This window comes from Epinephelus moara, chromosome 11 (assembly GCF_006386435.1).
Source record: "Epinephelus moara isolate mb chromosome 11, YSFRI_EMoa_1.0, whole genome shotgun sequence".
NCBI classification, from domain to species: Eukaryota; Metazoa; Chordata; class Actinopteri; order Perciformes; family Serranidae; genus Epinephelus; species Epinephelus moara.
This window is the reverse complement of record NC_065516.1, coordinates 10,956,949-10,974,525: the sequence shown is the minus strand read 5'-3', so window position 1 is coordinate 10,974,525 and position 17,577 is coordinate 10,956,949. Positions and strand designations below refer to the sequence as shown.

Here is a 17,577-nt window from a genome sequence, read left to right as displayed (position 1 = left end):
CTGATTCATAACTGATGTTATCAGAAGCCAAATTTTTATACAAGTAATATTCATATTGCTTTAAAAGAACAATTAGATTCTATTTCCTAATCTTTGCTGAGCAACAGTTTTTGTGTGAAAGGAATTAAAGGCCTGTCCCAAATAGACACCTGTCCTCAATACAGGCCTGTTGATTTCAGTGATTTAAGCAAATAATAGCCTGGGCTATTAATTGAAGTTTTATGGTAATTTACGACCATTTCCAGGTTTGGAAGACAAGTTTTCCAGGACAGTGGTAACCCTGTATAGTGCACCTAGTTTCAGATCTGTGTGGACACTCTCTCTCACACACACATCCACACATAACAGACACACACGTGCATAAATGACACAGAGTCCGAACGATTCACATTTAATGCCCTGGGCTTTATTGTCTTATTTTAGTGAGAGTTCTGTCACATTTTTTTTAGTCTTTTCAGCCTCCAGGTGGGACAAGTAAACCTCAAGGATATATCCTGCCATTGGACTGGGCATTCAGATTCTGACAAAGACGAGAAGCACTACTAAGTAATGCTGCCTTTGTGCCTAACTCTTCACAGAAGAGAGTACATAAAATTCCCCAAAGGAAGGCACCCAAATACTTGTGGTTTTTGGCCTTGCAGCCGTCTGGAGATTATTTTTTCAAAGAAAAAAAGAACATAAAGAAAAAGGGGAAGAGAGAGGAGAAAACATGTTTTCCCAACACCCCTCCATCCCCTCATTAGCATTTTTTTTTTGTTATTAAAAACTGGAATGATGAAACACGTACAGCGATTACTGCCCATTCACCTCCCTTATCACCTATGCATGAACAAGTAACAAAAGAACCAAAGAATGAAGTCTTTCATTGAACAAAAAGCAAGTTACAATCAAGTTTACCACAAGAAAAAAAAAAGAAAGAAAAGAAATACAAAAATAACTGAATTTTTGTTTTACAAAAATGTTTGTGGGATAAAACAAAATACAAAGGGGACTCCGCTTGCATGAAAATGAAGAACCCCTTTAAAAACAAACAAAATACAAAAGCAGCATTAATATTTTATCAAAACCATGAAAAAAAAAAAAAAATCACAAAAAATAGTGCTTTAATCAGAAGCAGAAGAGGCTTCTGGGAAGAGACTTCATCCCTGTTTTGTTACTTGTGTTTGGGACAATGTTAATGGAAGCTCCCAGGAAGAGAGGAGCGCCTCTCTTCAAGTGAACTGCAGTCACCCGCCAACACACTGCCTCATCTTCTTCATCCTCCTCCTCCTGGTTCTCCTGGCCTCCCGGTCTGTATGTATGTCACCATTGATTTTCACATGATCCACAGAGAGAAGCACAGGGACCCAAAATAAATGTGGGGGGGAACCTGCTTGGTGTTCACAATATACAAAAATACCCAGGAGTCCGTAGCTACCTAACATTTACTACAGCACAGGAACCAACAAAGGTACAGTGTACAAATAAAAAAACAAAACAAAACCAAAAACAAAACAAAAAAACTGTAAACACAGCACAATAAATAGATAAAAACAGCAGGCTCCGCACCATGCACATGATGTGATAAAACTCTTCTCTATACAACTCCCACATCTCTCACACTCGCCACAAGTTACTTGGCTTACTTTTTTTTCCTTTAAGTTTGACTCCCAAGTGCAAAACATCACAAATGGACAGTTCTGTATTCAAGTAATATATACAAGGGGGATATTACAAATATGTAGTTACTGTACAGATACTAATTTTGCCATATTCATAATTTACAGATGTCATCTTTTACTTTTAACAGTAACAAAAAAACAAAACAAAAAAAGGTTTAAAAAGTATGAGAGATGAGAATTGCAAGCGAGCGGCCGCGGCCACTCGTCATTCTGTCAGTCTGCATCAGAGTCCTGCTGTCCCTTTTGCATTCCCGATGCTACGATGCACAGCACCTAAAGAGCGGACTCTTCACTGCACCGCTACTACGTCACCTCCATGGCCACTGTGTTGTCTGCTATACTGTTCAGTGCTGGCTTGTCTTCGTCGTGATTATCCCTGTGGAGGGGAGCAGAGCCAAGATTAGCGCTGATGTTCTTTCATGTTTTATCTCCTGTGTGCCGTTACTTTGTCAAAACTATATCTTTAACTGTCCCAGATCTCACTCAACACATCTCCTCTGTGTGTGTGAATAGTGAAGAGCTGTAACGTAACATTATTTCAGCTCCTCTTTCAGGCAGATTTATGTGGATTCTCAGTTATCTCTGGCAGACACCGCTTTGGCAATATTTAGGTCCAACTGAATACTCCAACCAGGGATTGCATGTTGATGCAAAGGCTTAACTCTTACTTATCCACAAACAAACATTACATAAAATGTAATCTGTTACTGCTACAACAAAGTTCTCTTCTTCTGCATATTTAAATATATATATATTCTTGTTTTTCTTTATTAATGTGTGTCTTCTGTTGTGTCTGGGACACGGAGGCGTTGTTTGAGACAATGCCATAAGGAACTATCGTCTCATCGCCCACAACTGTGTGGAGGATTTAAGTCTTTGCAGCTTTAGTTTTAGTGTGAACTAATTACAGCCTGCGGCCAAACGTCTGTTTATTCTGCATCAGTATGAAGTCAATCAAAACAAATATCTCTTATTTTGTCATTTCACATAGCCGGGGCTCTATGATGCAGTAAACACAGGAGCTGTGGTATCTGGTAATAAAAATGGAACCAACTGTAATACCTGGAATATTGTGCTATTTGCCAAAATGTGGATGAAATAAAAAAAAATAAAATAAAACAAAACAGGGTTTTCCCAACCATAAGTGTTCTTTCACAGCACCTACAAAAAAAAAGGACTATGCTGCTATATTTTGGTGTCATATTCAGGCTTGCTGCTTCTGACCTCTGCTCCATGTTAAGCAGGATTTAGTTTCTGCTTCGAATCGACCCTGTACCTATGGCACAGACTCTTTAACCACGTCAACGCGATGCAGACCTGCTGTTGATTTTGTAGAGTTCAGCTTTGGTTTATACAATCCGCAAGTTGATTGGGCCAATGCATGAAAAAATTATAAAAATTTAATTTGAATAATTTCAAGGCATTGCTTCATGATTTAACGTTACTGCTTTACTCTGCGAGACTTCTGTGTCTGTCTCCAATTTGAGTGACAGCTAGCTTGACCGCAGTATTTTGGTTAGCCGAATCCTGTTTTCCGTGCTTCTCATGTCACCTCGAGGCAGCATCTGATGTTTCTGCATCAAGCTAGCTGTCACTTGCATCTCCATGGTCAAACTGGCCACTGCTAAATTGCCCCTGTATTCTGACCTGTAAATGTACTGAAACGTCTTGGTATACCCATGACTACCTCGTTCTGATGAAAGAATTCAGGAGTCTGGAAAAAATTAAAATGGATTACACAGGGCCTGACTCATGGCGATGCCATACTGGTGTAACAAAGGCTCACCTTGAGCCCATGTCCATAGACGATGCTCCGGAGACTTTGGGCATCTGCAGGTTGGTGGTGGCGGACAGCTTTAAGGCAGAGGGTGGCACGTTGCCGAGGGTCCGGGGAATGTGGCGTCCGGCCAGGCTGGCGGCCGACGGCACGCTCAGACAGATGTTGTTCCCGATGAGGACCTGAGTGGTGGCGGGGGTGGCGTTGGCGGCGCTGCATCCCAGGATCCCCAGCGCTGCTGCTGCATGGGCGCTGGGGGTGGAGGTGAGGGAGGCGGGGACGGCGTTGGCGGGTGAAGGGGTGGCCGAGTTGGAGGAGGGCTGGAGGAAGGTCGGGGCCATGGAGGTGGTAGTGTGTGTCGACTGGTTGGTCTGGTGAAGAGCTGTGGTGGTGCTGGAGAGGTGCAAGCCTTTGAAAACACCTGACAAACAGAGAAACGGGGAAAAGCTCCCGTTAATGCAAATGAAAACAAGAACACCACATGAATCTGAATGTAGTAAAACCAACTTATGGCATATTCAGTGATAACATGAGTTTGAGGGGCGCCTGTACAAGCTAATGCAATCTAATATAACCGCCAAACAATAAATCCTATCTTTGTGAAAGTTATTATGGTCAGTTTTTGTTGATTCTGAGGTAAATCTGAAGACATTTAGTAATGGTGTTAGCTGCAAAAGTGTTTTTAGTTTAGGTTTTTCCAAAAACTAGGCCACTAAGATACATTTTCCTCCTATTATTTTCCTTCAAGTTGCTTTCAGGATCTTTTAATTAGTAGTTCCAAGCTGTTTTTCCTTGTGACCCATAATCACAAGTTAAAGGATACGTTTGACTAAGTGACTAGTAAGTTAACAATGTTTTAAAGTGGTTCAGTATTGCACTGCAGCAAAACAGGCTGCATTGTAAATTTATTTTTTTACTTAAAGAGCGTGGTTTTGCCACTGACAGGCTCAGAGTGTTATTTAGGTGTCTGATAACATTTGGAAAGCATCCCTACAGAGATAGAGCATTTTGTTTCAGAGCAAGATTTTTATAACAACAACAAATGCCCAGAGGTCGCCATTACCAGCTCGACCAGTCTCCATTTAAATAAACATTTATTTTAGTGTGTATAGAGCCAGTATATTTTCACATCTAACCAGGTAAATTGAAGGTTTATTTCAAGCAAACCAGAGTTGGTGATTGTTAAACACTGGGAAGATGACACAAGATGGGGTTTGTGAGTTTAATTTTGTTTCTGTCAACTGTGAATGAAGTGTGCATCACAATGATAAAATTACTGTTTATTCGAATGGAGTCTGGTGGGATTGGTCATGGTGATTTTGGGACTGTTTCTGGTTAAGCAAAAAGGATGTTGCTCTTTAAAAAAAACTGAAAGCATTATGGAAAGGATCCCTACAGAGAGACACTTAAAATAATAATCTGAGCCAGTTGGTGGCAAAAACAAGCACTTTCAGTGGACGTAAACTGACAGTGTAAACATGCCCCGAGTGGTGACACTGCAGCCTGTTTTGTGGCTGCCTGCTGCAGCCTTCTGGCTGAATCTTGGATCACTTTCAAAAAGCACTGTTCCCATTAGTCACTTAGACAAAAAGAAACATGAGCAAATAGGGTCCAGGTTGGAAAATACTGAACTTAGCCTTTCTGGCCTCATTGTGAACATGAGTTGAGGGAGTTAAACTATAGAGTGACTTTTTTAGAGGCCTCAAAAAGCTAAAATAATTAAGAAAAACAATAAAAGGAGACAAGGGATAAAAAAAAAAAATCACTTCATGTAACAGAAATATTTTCATTAATAAAATAAGTGTCACTCACCTGCACCTGCCAGGACCCCGTTGACTCCACTTGCCAGCACCAGCTCCTCTTTGGACTTGAAGGCCAGCAGCTGGTCCGTGGTGACGAGAGCCGAAGCAGCGAACTGGGCGCTGGCCTGGTCCAGCGTCTTGGACACGAGCGCCTAGATGGAACCACATAAAAAACATGTGGGTCCGTGCCAAAGACTTGACCGCTCTGCAAAAATGTATGAAAACTGCTGAAAGTACCGAGTCAGCACTGCTGCTGCCTGACAGGAACTGAGCCAGTGGCATTAATACTGCTCGTGGGAATGAGGATGTGTCCCATTTCCTAAGGATGGGTGAACCGACCTTCAACTGTAAATGATTTCCATATTGGAAGAACTCTGGCTGATTTAGTTTAACAAAGCTCCCATTAACCTCCAATTGGTCATAACAACACACTTGTCATGCACAAAAAGGCCTTTCAACACCTGCTGGATAAAACCTTTGACAAAACATTTACACCTGATATCGATCTGCTTTTAAGTTTCCCTGTGAGCGCAGGTGGAGTGAGGGCTCTCAGTTGTGTGTCCATCCCTACTGACCTGTGTGTTGGTATTTGTTGCAGGGTTGTTGGCTTGTTGCTGCTGTTGGCTCTGCTCCAGCTGCTGTTTCTGCATGAGGGCCAGCTGCTCCTGGTGCTGCTGGTACTGCTCTGCTGTGTACACTGTGGACAGAAAGGAGAACATGGCACCGCTCAAAACCAGAATTTAGACACTGTTTTTATTTGTTGGTTGACTTGGCATTCAGATGAGACTCTGATCCAGAGAAAACAACACTGACAACAGACGAAACAAGCAGGGTATTTGATGTGTATGAATTTTACACAGCCAATATAAGAACTTTTGTTCAGATATTTAGCAGCTTTTCAGGAGGGAAAAACCTCTGACATATATCAGTAATACAGTAAAGCAGTAACTGTGAAGTTGGCAACTTTTTAAGACAGGACAACCTCTATTCGAAAATGTGAGAAACATCTGGCGACATTTAGCCGTATCAAACTGCATTCCTAATCAACATGCTCCCAGGATGCTTGTCAATTCAAACAGCAGTCACTGACACAAACTGATTTTCTGTGTGGATACAACAGCAATGCCTCAGTGGGCTTTAGACAGAAAGAGCACTGTGGCACAACAACACAGGGGTCTGGTCGATGTGGGCGTGTTGCCACGGGGTTCACGGTAAAGAAAATACAACACGAGCAGGAAATTCAAGTTTGCAGGCTTATCAAACACAAAGTCACAAACACACGGCGGTTTATGCTCCTGAGGCCTGATTGTACAGCTGTCAATCAAATTTGAACAATGGTGCAAAGTAAATGCTACAAGATATTTTACCTGAAGGGTTATCTTGAGTGGTCAAAACTGAGTGTTGCATTGTGTCCGGGAGGAGTCAAGCCAGAGCCAAACAACAAATGGGATGGGAGCATGTTTCATGTGTATTTCACTATCAGAAATAGAACTCCTATACTGTGTCCACACAGTGAGCAACACAGCAACAGGCTCATGAAGCAACAAACTCACACCAAACACTTGTTGCTGCATGACAGATGTGACGCACTACAAATCACAGCAGAGCTGCTCGCAACTTTTTTCAGCGCTCCGATGACGTGGTGAAGCATCGACCAACCATGTTTTTGTTTCTAGCTGTGCCACTGTGTTATTTAGTTAAGTTAGGTGATGCTATGCTAGCTTTCTGTGAATTGCTCAATACACGGGGATGCAATGGGTGAATGAAATGTAATGTAACGTTAAAATGAGGCTCAGTCATTGATAAAAAGCTTAGATAAGTTTAAAAGTAGATACAAAATTAAGATAAAAATCATTCTGGGGCTTTGTCGCAAGGAGCACACACACACACAGACACACACACACACACACACACAAGCTATAAGTGACACTTCAACAGCGACTCTGCAATAATGTAGTTGGCCATGCTGTTCTGACGTGACACAGCATTAGGCTAGAGCAATAAACTAATAACAAATCACCAATCTGACATTACTACAAATGTGAACATCTACACAAAGAGATTTCAAAATGGTATCAGAATCAGGGCTGGGTATTAAACCTCAGTAAACCAGCCTGTTTGTCTTTTTGTATCATTCTGTGTCCTGTGTCTAAATTCTGTTTTGTGGGTCCACGAACGCAGCACAGCTGGAGCTCGTCATGAGTTCTGTTTTCTCCTCAGCAGCAGTTTGTGACTGGCTGGATGGATAATTGATCTGCTGATCCTTTCAGAACTGATCAGAATGGATCAGTTGGTGAGAGTAGCAGCTGCTGTGAGTGAATGCAAACTTTTAGACCCAGCAGAATGGACATTCAAGTCTGTGTCTCTGCCCAGAGTGTGCTCTCCACTCCAACAATGTAGTGCCACAAATAATCGCACAGTTTATATATTCCAATAGTGCTGTTAATTAGGGATGTCCCGATCACAATTTTTTATTTTTATTTTTTTACATCTAATCCGATACTGAGTCCTTTATATTGAAACCGAGTCCGATACCAAGTCTGATCCGATACTTTGCAAAGCATTAAGAAACAAAGAAAAAAAAAAAAAAAAGATTGTCCCATCACTGTGCATTCACACCAAAAGCGTCATGAGCGNCGATACTGAGTCCTTTATATTGAAACCGAGTCCGATACCGAGTCTGATCCGATACTTTGCAAAGCATTAAGAAAGAAAGAAAAAAAAAAAAGATTGTCCCATCACTGTGCATTCACACCAAAAGCGTCATGAGCGTCATAAGCGGCCGGCAGCCATTCATTTTCAATGTACGCTTGCTACGAAGGGCGTCAGGGGCGTCGGCTGCAGTGAGCGGTGTGATGCCAGCGACCAGAGCGTCAAGTAGAAGTTGAGAGAAGCTGAACTTTATGCAAATGAGCAGCGCTGCTGCCGAAGCAGCAGCCAATTGCAGACCGGGATTCGGGTACGGAGGTCTGGGCTCTCCTGGAGCTGTACGAGCCGGTGAAATTCACTGTGGAGTAGCCGGGTTTGCAGGAGTCTGTGGACCCAGACGGCCCGATGGCTCCGGGCCCTGTGTTTCCTCAGCAAATACGCCGATGCAGTACAAAGGAGGCTTCCGAAAGTGCGATTAATGAGCTCCCGCTTATTTACCACCAATTACATTTCTCAGTGGTCCTAAGTGCCAACAGGAGAGTAAAATCATAATTATAAAGGACTCATAAAGGCTATATTGACTGTGTTTATTAGTGTTATTTTAATTGTGTAATGAAAGTCATAGATAATACAAAGTGAAGACATAAATGATATATTTGTTCATCCTTGTAAAGTGAACAGCCGTGTCAGCCTTGATGGACACATCTGCAGCAGCCGGCCTCGCCCCTTTGGCCGCTGCAAGCGCCTGCTGGAGCTGCTGCCAGGCAGCGCGATGCCAGCGACCTGAGCGACCGCTGGCGCTCATGACGCTTTTGGTGTGAATGCACAGTTAGGTTTGTTTTTTATTTAAATAGTATCCAAAAAGCTTATCGGTGGTTCAGCAGCACAAAATGTAAACAAATTCAACATCTTCTTCTTGTCTTTAACAAACAAAATAGGCCTATATCTTTATACATCGGAAAGCGGAGGCAACAATGAACAACATAGATGAAAAACCTGGCCATTTTTGTCCTCCGATCTTTTATTACCGATTACGATTTTGTAAAAATAAAGTGATCAGAGCCCATACCCGATCTGACATCCCTACTGTTAATGAATGGTCCACCTCCAACAATTCATGGATGTTTTAATCGTGGCAAGCCGCAACAAATAAATTAATGTGTGGGAAACCTTGTTATGTGACAGTAAGCGAGCTTGCACAATAATTAATTACATTAATTTTATCACTTAGCCTGCATGTCAACTTGTCTTTCACAAAATGCATAAAAATACCCAGTTATCAATTTCAGAACCCATTGGCTATCATCTGACGAAGCTAATGCCTCTGGGGGTAATGGACAATATTTCTAGACATCCGGTGTAGCCAGCAGATATCCAGGCCAGTAATTCCTCTTCGGTGCACCAGTCATTGTTTACAGTTTGATAAGCATCTTGAGACAGGTCCAGACAAACATTTCAGTTAGTCACAACATGGAGATAAATTGGAAAAAAAAAAAGCTAATAAAAACCCAGATCTTCATCAGACGATAGCCGATGGGTTTCAAGATTGCATTCTGACCAATGTGTTCTGCCTCTTTTGCTCTCCACCGTTTACCTGTAGGCAAACAAAGCCCACTCAAACTTGAATGTTCAATACTACTTGGACTACGAACAGAAACCACAACGCTTCCAATACCAGAATCTTGTACCATTGCCTCAACATGTCAGAGGAAATCTTTCAGTGCACTCTGAGGAAAATACTAGCCGGTAGTTTTTCAGATTATTCAAAAAAGAATAGGCTAAAATCCACTGCTGTTAACAACATGGACAAGGACCAACCAAAAGCATGATGCAACAGAGAAGTCTTCACTGACAGCTAGAATTCACCTGCTCCAACCAAGGGAGGAAAGGAAGAAAAATACTTAATTCCTACATCAGTATGTGATAAGATTAGGCCTGAGATAAATGGGTCTCTTTAGAAAACCTCCAAAACAAAGCAACACCCACTCATGACTCCATGCTGTGGGCTTAATCTACAACAAATTATATATTTTCAACCCCATTTCACTTTAATTACTGAAATAACCCTCAAGGCAGCAACTATTTATTATTTCTCTAAATGCAGACATTGATCACAAAGATGAAAAACATAAATAAATTGCCTTCTAATCCTTCACACTTATTCCTAAACTTGATACCTTTAGCAGCAAACAATTTCATAACTTTATCGCAAAGTAAAATACGTTTGCAGCAATACAAAATAACCTGGAAAACAAATTCTATACATATTCCTCACTTATTACACTATGAAGATTTATGTAGAAAACCCATAATGTCTGACTGCACTGACACCAAGAGAATAATGAAACCTAAACAAAAGTAAATGTAAAGTATCCAGAGACTAAAAAGTTATGGGTCATGTTTTAGATAACTTAATGTCCCTTGAAATTGCTCGACATCCTGCTATTGTCCTGAACCAGCCCAGTGTGGTTCAAATATTCACTAAGTTAAACTTTCTACAGCCACCAGCCCAGACTCACACCAGCGCACTCACGAATCTATTTATACACAACCATTTCTAATTGACTCCCCCAAGCCATGGGAGCAGGAATTAATGTATTATAATATGGAGAGAGGGTTGAAAGCAAAGAGTTCATGTGATTTACCAGCAGCATGGGAGCCCAGCTGGAGCACAGCAATCTACCTTTGAGGTGCCTCATCAAAATGTGTTGCACAAGAGCAGCAGCAAGCCTCAACTAGACAACAACTGAGCTGGATTTTAAATCAAACATTTTTTTTTTCTAACCATTGAATATTCACATGCAGAAAATCAATAAAACAATAGCACCTCACATAATTTTATGCATGGAGAATTTTTTCAATTACACCCCTCCCCATGCACACCACAAAGGCAGTTCCCTGTGTTTTCTGTTCTCTGTACTAAGAGATGAAGAGCTGAAGTCCTACAGAGAGGATCCTCTAATGGTCAGAGCAGGCAGCCTGTCCTGCCACACAATCTGACTGAGCTCTTAACAGTCTATATACCTGACACTATGAGGCTCTCATTATTCATTGAGCCTCTATAAGTGTTGGCTGTTATGACAATATGTCCCATGAGACGTTAGAGGTTTTGCTATGTCATTCGTACTGAGGCAGTTACACCTTTTAAGGGGTATACTGTGGAGTTTTTGACTATTGGCAGCGCTATGGAGCAATGTTTTTACAAGTGGATGCACTCATACAATGAAGCACACGCACACAGGTGATGCAATATAAATTCCTGCAGCCCGTTTCACACAGTTCTGCCAATGACAGTTGCTTTGCTGTGCAGTGAAGCATATCAATGCGTCAAAGGCAAAGAAGAAAAGAAGGAAGAGAGCTAGTAAACATGTGTTAACAACGCAGGATTCTATATATTGTGATATGGTCATGGTTGTATACCTTTGCCAACAAGTTAAGTTGCAGTTACAGTGTACATCCATGTGTGTCCAGACTCATACGTACAGTAGACAATGCTTCAAATATGGATGTTTCTGCAAAGAAACTACAAATTCTACAACATGGTTGCTTCCACATATCTTCAACCAAACACTATACAATCAGCACAGTTCCAAAGTGGATACCCAAGATTAGTGTCACCAATTAATTATCTGTCCAAATGTCTCCCCTTCTGCTCCTGAGTTATGACATTGAATAATGACCAAAGACGTGCAGAACATCATGATGTCACAGTGAAGCTGACCTTTTGCATATTAAAATGTCATCACTTTATCGTTTTATCATATTAGACATTTGTGTGAAATTTTGCCATGATTACCGTATGAATTACTGAGTTCTGGCCGACAACATGCTCTGTGAGACCACAATGACCCTTGTCTCCCATGATCTAATGAGTTCATCCTTGAGCTCAGGTGGAAGTATGTACCCAATCTGAGGAATTCCCTATAAACTGTTCTTGAGATGTTGAGTTCACAAGGATAGGGCGCTCAAAGGAACATATGACTGTACGAATACACAACCCAATAATATAACGCTTCGGGCCACAGCTATGCAGAGGCAAAGAAACCCAGCTTTGCAAGGAAATACATTTATCACATGTGTAAGACCTTGAGGATACACACAACGCATTTGGTAAGAAACGCTGAATGTAAACACAACGTCTGTTGGCTTGGAAGAAAACTCCATTGAGCACCTTTAATCTGTCTGGTTTTACTAGGCTATTGTAGACATTGTTGCTAATCAGTGAGCAGGCAACTTCTTTTCCAAGCGTGTAGGCCAATAGAGGCAGCAATATTACAAGTTCCCATAACAGATCACACTCTAAAACAAACTATAAGACAACCTGAAAGTGCTCTAAAACAATATAAAAATCAATAAAAATAAGCAATACTCATCTAATCCTCCATACAATAAATAAAGGAGACAGAATCCAGAGTCATAACATAGCCTAAAGTGTGCTGGACCACAGGCCCTGAGAAAGCACCTTGAGTTCAAAGAGATTGATGTTGACACCTGATAGCAGCAGTTGCAAAACGAACTGAAGACAAACTGTATTTCTGACTGGTGTTCAGACTGATTCAGCTACTTTAATTACAGCATAGAGTGCACAAAGGACGATCAGGCTTTGCTAAATTTACTCCCAGAAAGTGCTGCCAGAATCACTAACCTCAAAGACTGACAGCTTATCAACACTATATTAAATTCGATCCTTGTGACGCCAAGCCGCCTTTGCTTACATCGCTATAAAGCAACAAAATTAACTGTTCCACTCGGTGTTCAGACCAATGAAAACATTTAGCTGTACAACTTCAGGACGTACAATGCCAAAGTAAAAGAAAACAGTGAGCAGCATGGCAGAGGAAACAACTGACTCACCATTGACAGGGGTGGGGGCTGGGCCGGTGCGGTTCTGGGAGCTGGCTCCTCCAGACAGGGTCCGGGTTAGTCCTGACGCTGTCCGGCTAAAATCCCTAAATCCTCTGCGAGACAAGTCTCCTCCACCCAAGGGGTGATGGGATAGCGTCCGTGGTCTGAAGTGCCTCCAGCGGCAAGATTTAATGTTCAAAAGAATCTGGCTGAGGTCCATAGGTGTTGGCGATGATGACGACAGGGGTGATGAGGAGGAGGGAAGGTGGGAGGAGCTGGTTGGGTCCGAGGTATTGGTTTCTGAGGTACTGGCGTTGGAGTTGCGGAGCGGAGAACTTGGAAGTGGTGAGGCGAGTGGTTCGGGCTCCGGGTCAGAGTCCAGGCTCTGACAGATGCTGTCGAGATCTGTGTGCGCTCTGTCCAACAAGATCCTGAAACAAACCCAAAATTCATTAAAATAAATCCCCATCAGCGAGCTGTTAAAAACCATTAGAGTCATCTGAGGTCAGATACAATGGAAAACATGCTGTAGTCATTATCAGCACATAACAACATCCTCATCCTTTCGTTATGGAGTATTGCACAAGTGTAGCTATTTCCTGCATACCATTCATGTAATTACAATGTCCACTGGGCCAGTACCAAGTATAGCTGGGTATTGCAAAACAGGACAAAAACATGCAGTTCTGCCATGAGTACAGAACACTTAGGAACACTTATGTAAGGGAACAAGACAAAGATTACAGCTGCACTGATGTGCTTTGTAAAATCCAGAAAAAAAGAGACAACATTGCTGAGGGGGGCAGTTTTGCAAACATGCACCTGCAAAGCTCAGTACCGGGACCAACCTGATACCTGTTACTATGTCTAAGACAAATCAAGACCAGCCCTGACATGTTGATAAAATTTCTGCAACCCGACACGTGATTAGATACACTGCTGTGCCATTACAATATTTTGCGAAAGACACTATCGCATTCAGACATGAAAAGCACTCTCTCAGTGAGCTCCAACTTGTTGCTGACATAATGCAAAGTAACGCACACTTCGAAAAGAAATAATAATTTTGCTGCTGTGTCTAAAGTAAACTTCTGGCCTCATCGGCCAAGGGAATCGGTAGGTGAAAAAAATTCACGTGCCAAGTGCCCGTGAATCTATATAAATGCATTTTGTACTTGTTAAACAACTTTTCTGAAGGTTACCCTGCAGATATATGTGGACACCTGACCCGGTGAAGGACTCTGTAGTCTGGCTAAAATCTTTTTCAGTTAGGCATGAGACTGGTACCTTAGTAAAACTGTCCAGTAAGATTTTTAGGTGTTGAACAATTGTAAATTGTGCAGTGCTGGCTGAAACCTCAGGGAATAACTAAAGCCGTAAGAATGTCTGTGCTAGATTTTATGGAGAAAGATATTTAACTCTGGACCCATGTTGGAAAGAACAACAAATAGAACAACCAACAGAGCACAGACATACTGCTCCTCTGCCTAACCAAACATACCAAGCTCCCTGTATTCTAACATTATCAAGTATTGCTATCATAAGTACACCTCATATTGAAGTGGACTTTTAAATTCAGAGATAGACCAGTCCATCAGTCTCCCTAAGGGCAGGTGAGAAGGTTGACTGCAGAGAGAAGCAGAACATTGCTAATCTCATGTGCGCCTGTGAAACAGATACTGCCTCGACAACACCTGGCACTGTGGAAGCCGCTGGCTAACTCCTCCAGTCAGTGTGTTTTATTCAATCGTCTGTGTAATTACTGAGGAGATATGAGACAAAGCTGCGGGACACACTGCTGCTTAAACTCAGCGGTAGCAAAGTTTTCTGATTTGTCTGCAGGCCACAGTGACAGGTGAATCCCAAAATGGGACTGTCATGTTCATCACTTTACCAGCCAGCTTGATATTCATAAAAGAATGTGCCCGCCAAATGATTGCTGGTAACCTGCCAAAGAGCTGGTATGGTAAACAACCGCAGCAGATACAGCCAACGCTTGGCTGAATTTCCCCTGCTCAGTATTGGTACTGGCAGCATTCCTACACACATTTCATTTCAAATTTCAACATTTTCTCAGACTTCATTTTCTTCACTGAAATTGTAGTTTTCATGAATGTAATGAATACGTAGTGACAGAGCTACATGCTGATTATATCATACTTAATCTTTACATCATAAATGACAAAAATGTGAAATAGTGGATTTAAAGCTCCACTAAATATAAAGTCATGCACACATCAGAATTTTCAATTGAGCCAAACTTCCACGACTTGGAAACAATCCACTTTTAATCTGCTTCTGTACCTGCGGAGGAATCCAAGCATTACTAATCAAATCAAGTGTGAGGAAGCCAAAACAGCCACATGGAACTCACCTGCCCCCTCTGCCCACACGGCGCCGTGCCAAACCTATGCAGCGCCGTGGCATGTTCAGCGAGGTCAGACAGAAGCGGAAGCGTGGGTCGCCAAGCCCACCCTCTGACGGGCTTACCCAGGGCCAGTTGCCATTCTTGTCTGGACGAGACTACGGGAAGATGAAGAGGAGATGCAGGGAGAGAAAACAGGGGAGAGAAGATGTCACATATTTAAATAGAGAGAAAGGACAGACATTGTGAAGAGAAAAAGGGGAGTCTTTGTTATTGCATTGTTGTGTCCAGCAGAGTGTGGAAGACTAACAGCCAGGGCAGCCAGACTGGCCAGCCTGCTGTTGGCACTATAAATAGAAGCACGGGGAGTCACAGGAGGGCACTCACAGCATAGTACTGACAGCCGGCCTTCCTCCTAAACGCATAGCAGCCATCTGGGTCATTCTCCTCTTCTGCCTCTGAGGAACCTGAATGGATCTATACAAGAAAAACAAAATAAATTAATATTTTAGGATGTGAAATTACACCCTTTTAATGCTTGACAAAATCAGCATGATGTTTAGAGTTGCTTTACAACAAATAGTTTTTGGGTGGGTGATGATAGCTCTCGTTTTCTGTTCCTTGTTTGTTCATTTTTGATATTAGTACCCACATGAAAAGTGAAACCACGTCATAACAAAATCAACTCACACTCATCTGAAAATAATTACCTGTGAGAAGGGTTCTTCATCTGAGCTGGGGAAATCATACTGGTTGAGGTCCTTGGGATTAAACACCGAGGGCCCTGAATGTTGAGGTGCCGACAAAGGAGGGATCTTGGGTTTCTTTACATATTGCCTTTTGGTTCGCACTGCCTCCGTCTTCTCCGGCTGTGAGGACAAGAGGGAAACCGTGCTTAGTGTTTATACTACAGTCTGCGTAATCAGAAAGGCATTTCAAGATGCAGAGCAATACTGTTAGTGGCAGCGTGGTGTTGGTGGTCTATGCACAGGCGAGGAGTGTGTGCAGAAACAACAGTGAGTAAAAGAGGCATTGATATGCAGATGGCAGCATGTGCCAGATGCCGCTGCTGAGCCAGATGGCTGCCCCTCCCCTCCTCAATCCAACCCGTGCCACCGTTCACCCCAACTTCCCCAGTGGGACGACCCCTCCCTGTCTGAACAGACTCCAACTCTACGAGGATTAGTCAGATTCTATTCAGTCCTTAGACGAAGGGGACAAAGCAAACAGAGAGGCAGGGCCTCTACAGCGTAGAACTGCTGTGTCAAATCAGCGCAAGGAGTGAGGGTTAGAGTGATGAGCGAGGAGGGGGCAGAGTTAAACCAAATCTGAGCGTCAGTAAACAAAAGGGAAAAGTCAACCAGCTGGTAGAGGAAAAGGGGGTGGAATGAAAAAGGGGGAAATAGTTGCCTCCCTGCAGGGCGGGGGGAGGGTTGTTGGACACAGGAGCTAATGAAGTTATAATGAGAAGAGGTGACGCAGAGTTCACAGTACTGCTGTGTAATGAAGTGCTACATTGTCGAAGCATATGGCAACTTAACATGAAATGTTTTGAGTTTGAAGGAGTCAGCAGATTAAGTATGTACCCTACTGCCTCAATGACATAACTCTGATTATCAGAATGTACATAACTTCATGCACAACGGTCAGTCTTTTTGTCCGAGGGGCCTGATAAAACTAATTCGTCATAAATGTGCACTACTTTATCTAAAAAAAGTGAAACCATTTTCCTGAGGAAATTTACACATACATGAGAAAACTTGAACTGTAAATGGTGAGGCATACAGTAACATTTATTTCCTTTATATATATATATGTACACACACACACACAAAAAAAACTATGTACTCCCAATGACTCTCAGTGTAGCAATTGTTTTCAATAATTTATATCTAGCTGCTGTTTAAAGGGGTCCTATTATGCAAATTTTCAGGTTCATACTTGTATTTTGGGCCTCTACTGGAAATGTTTACATGCTTTAGTGTTCAAAAACCACTTCATTTTCCTCATACTGTCTGTGCTACAACACCTGTATTCATCCACTGTCTGAGACGCTGTTTAACACCTTTCTCTTTATGTTCTTCCTGGAAAAGCCCAGCCTGCTCTGACTGGTTAGTGTTTTCAGGTCTTCCACATCTCAAAGTCTAGGCACCATCATCGCACCCCGGAAATGACCGCAATAGAAGCCTCTTCTATTGAAGATGCATGTTCATGCAGGAATATCACCCAAAATCAGGGAGAAAATTACAACATCGGCAGCCAAATTTACATGTCTCCCTGATGTTAGCATGTAGCTACATGTACGTTAGCAGTGTACTTGTAGCCGCGGAATGACTGTACCAGAGATTAGCACCACTTTCTACCGTAAAAAAACACAGTGTGTGTTGCAGCAAGATGATCCTGTGATGATCCTAAATCAAGGAGATATTAACATCAGCAACCAAGATTACACGTTTCCCTGACGCTAGCATGTAGCAT

General features: G+C 42.3%; 1 protein-coding gene across 2 annotated transcripts in view; it reads right to left on the bottom strand.

The window, feature by feature from the left end:
• Positions 1–384: 384 nt before the first annotated feature.
• The window catches only part of LOC126397481 (enhancer of polycomb homolog 1-like), a 39,751-nt gene continuing 22,558 nt past the window's right edge, over positions 385–17,577 (bottom strand). For both annotated transcript variants that reach the window (XM_050056319.1, XM_050056317.1), the window contains 8 exons: positions 15,810–15,968; positions 15,487–15,576; positions 15,109–15,257; positions 12,744–13,165; positions 5,816–5,937; positions 5,251–5,392; positions 3,448–3,859; positions 385–2,037 (listed from right to left, as the gene is read on the bottom strand). In XM_050056319.1, coding sequence (XP_049912276.1) covers positions 1,965–2,037; positions 3,448–3,859; positions 5,251–5,392; positions 5,816–5,937; positions 12,744–13,165; positions 15,109–15,257; positions 15,487–15,576; positions 15,810–15,968 — 1,569 coding nt within the window. In that variant the 3' untranslated portion in view covers positions 385–1,964. The remainder of the gene's footprint in view (positions 2,038–3,447; positions 3,860–5,250; positions 5,393–5,815; positions 5,938–12,743; positions 13,166–15,108; positions 15,258–15,486; positions 15,577–15,809; positions 15,969–17,577) is intronic.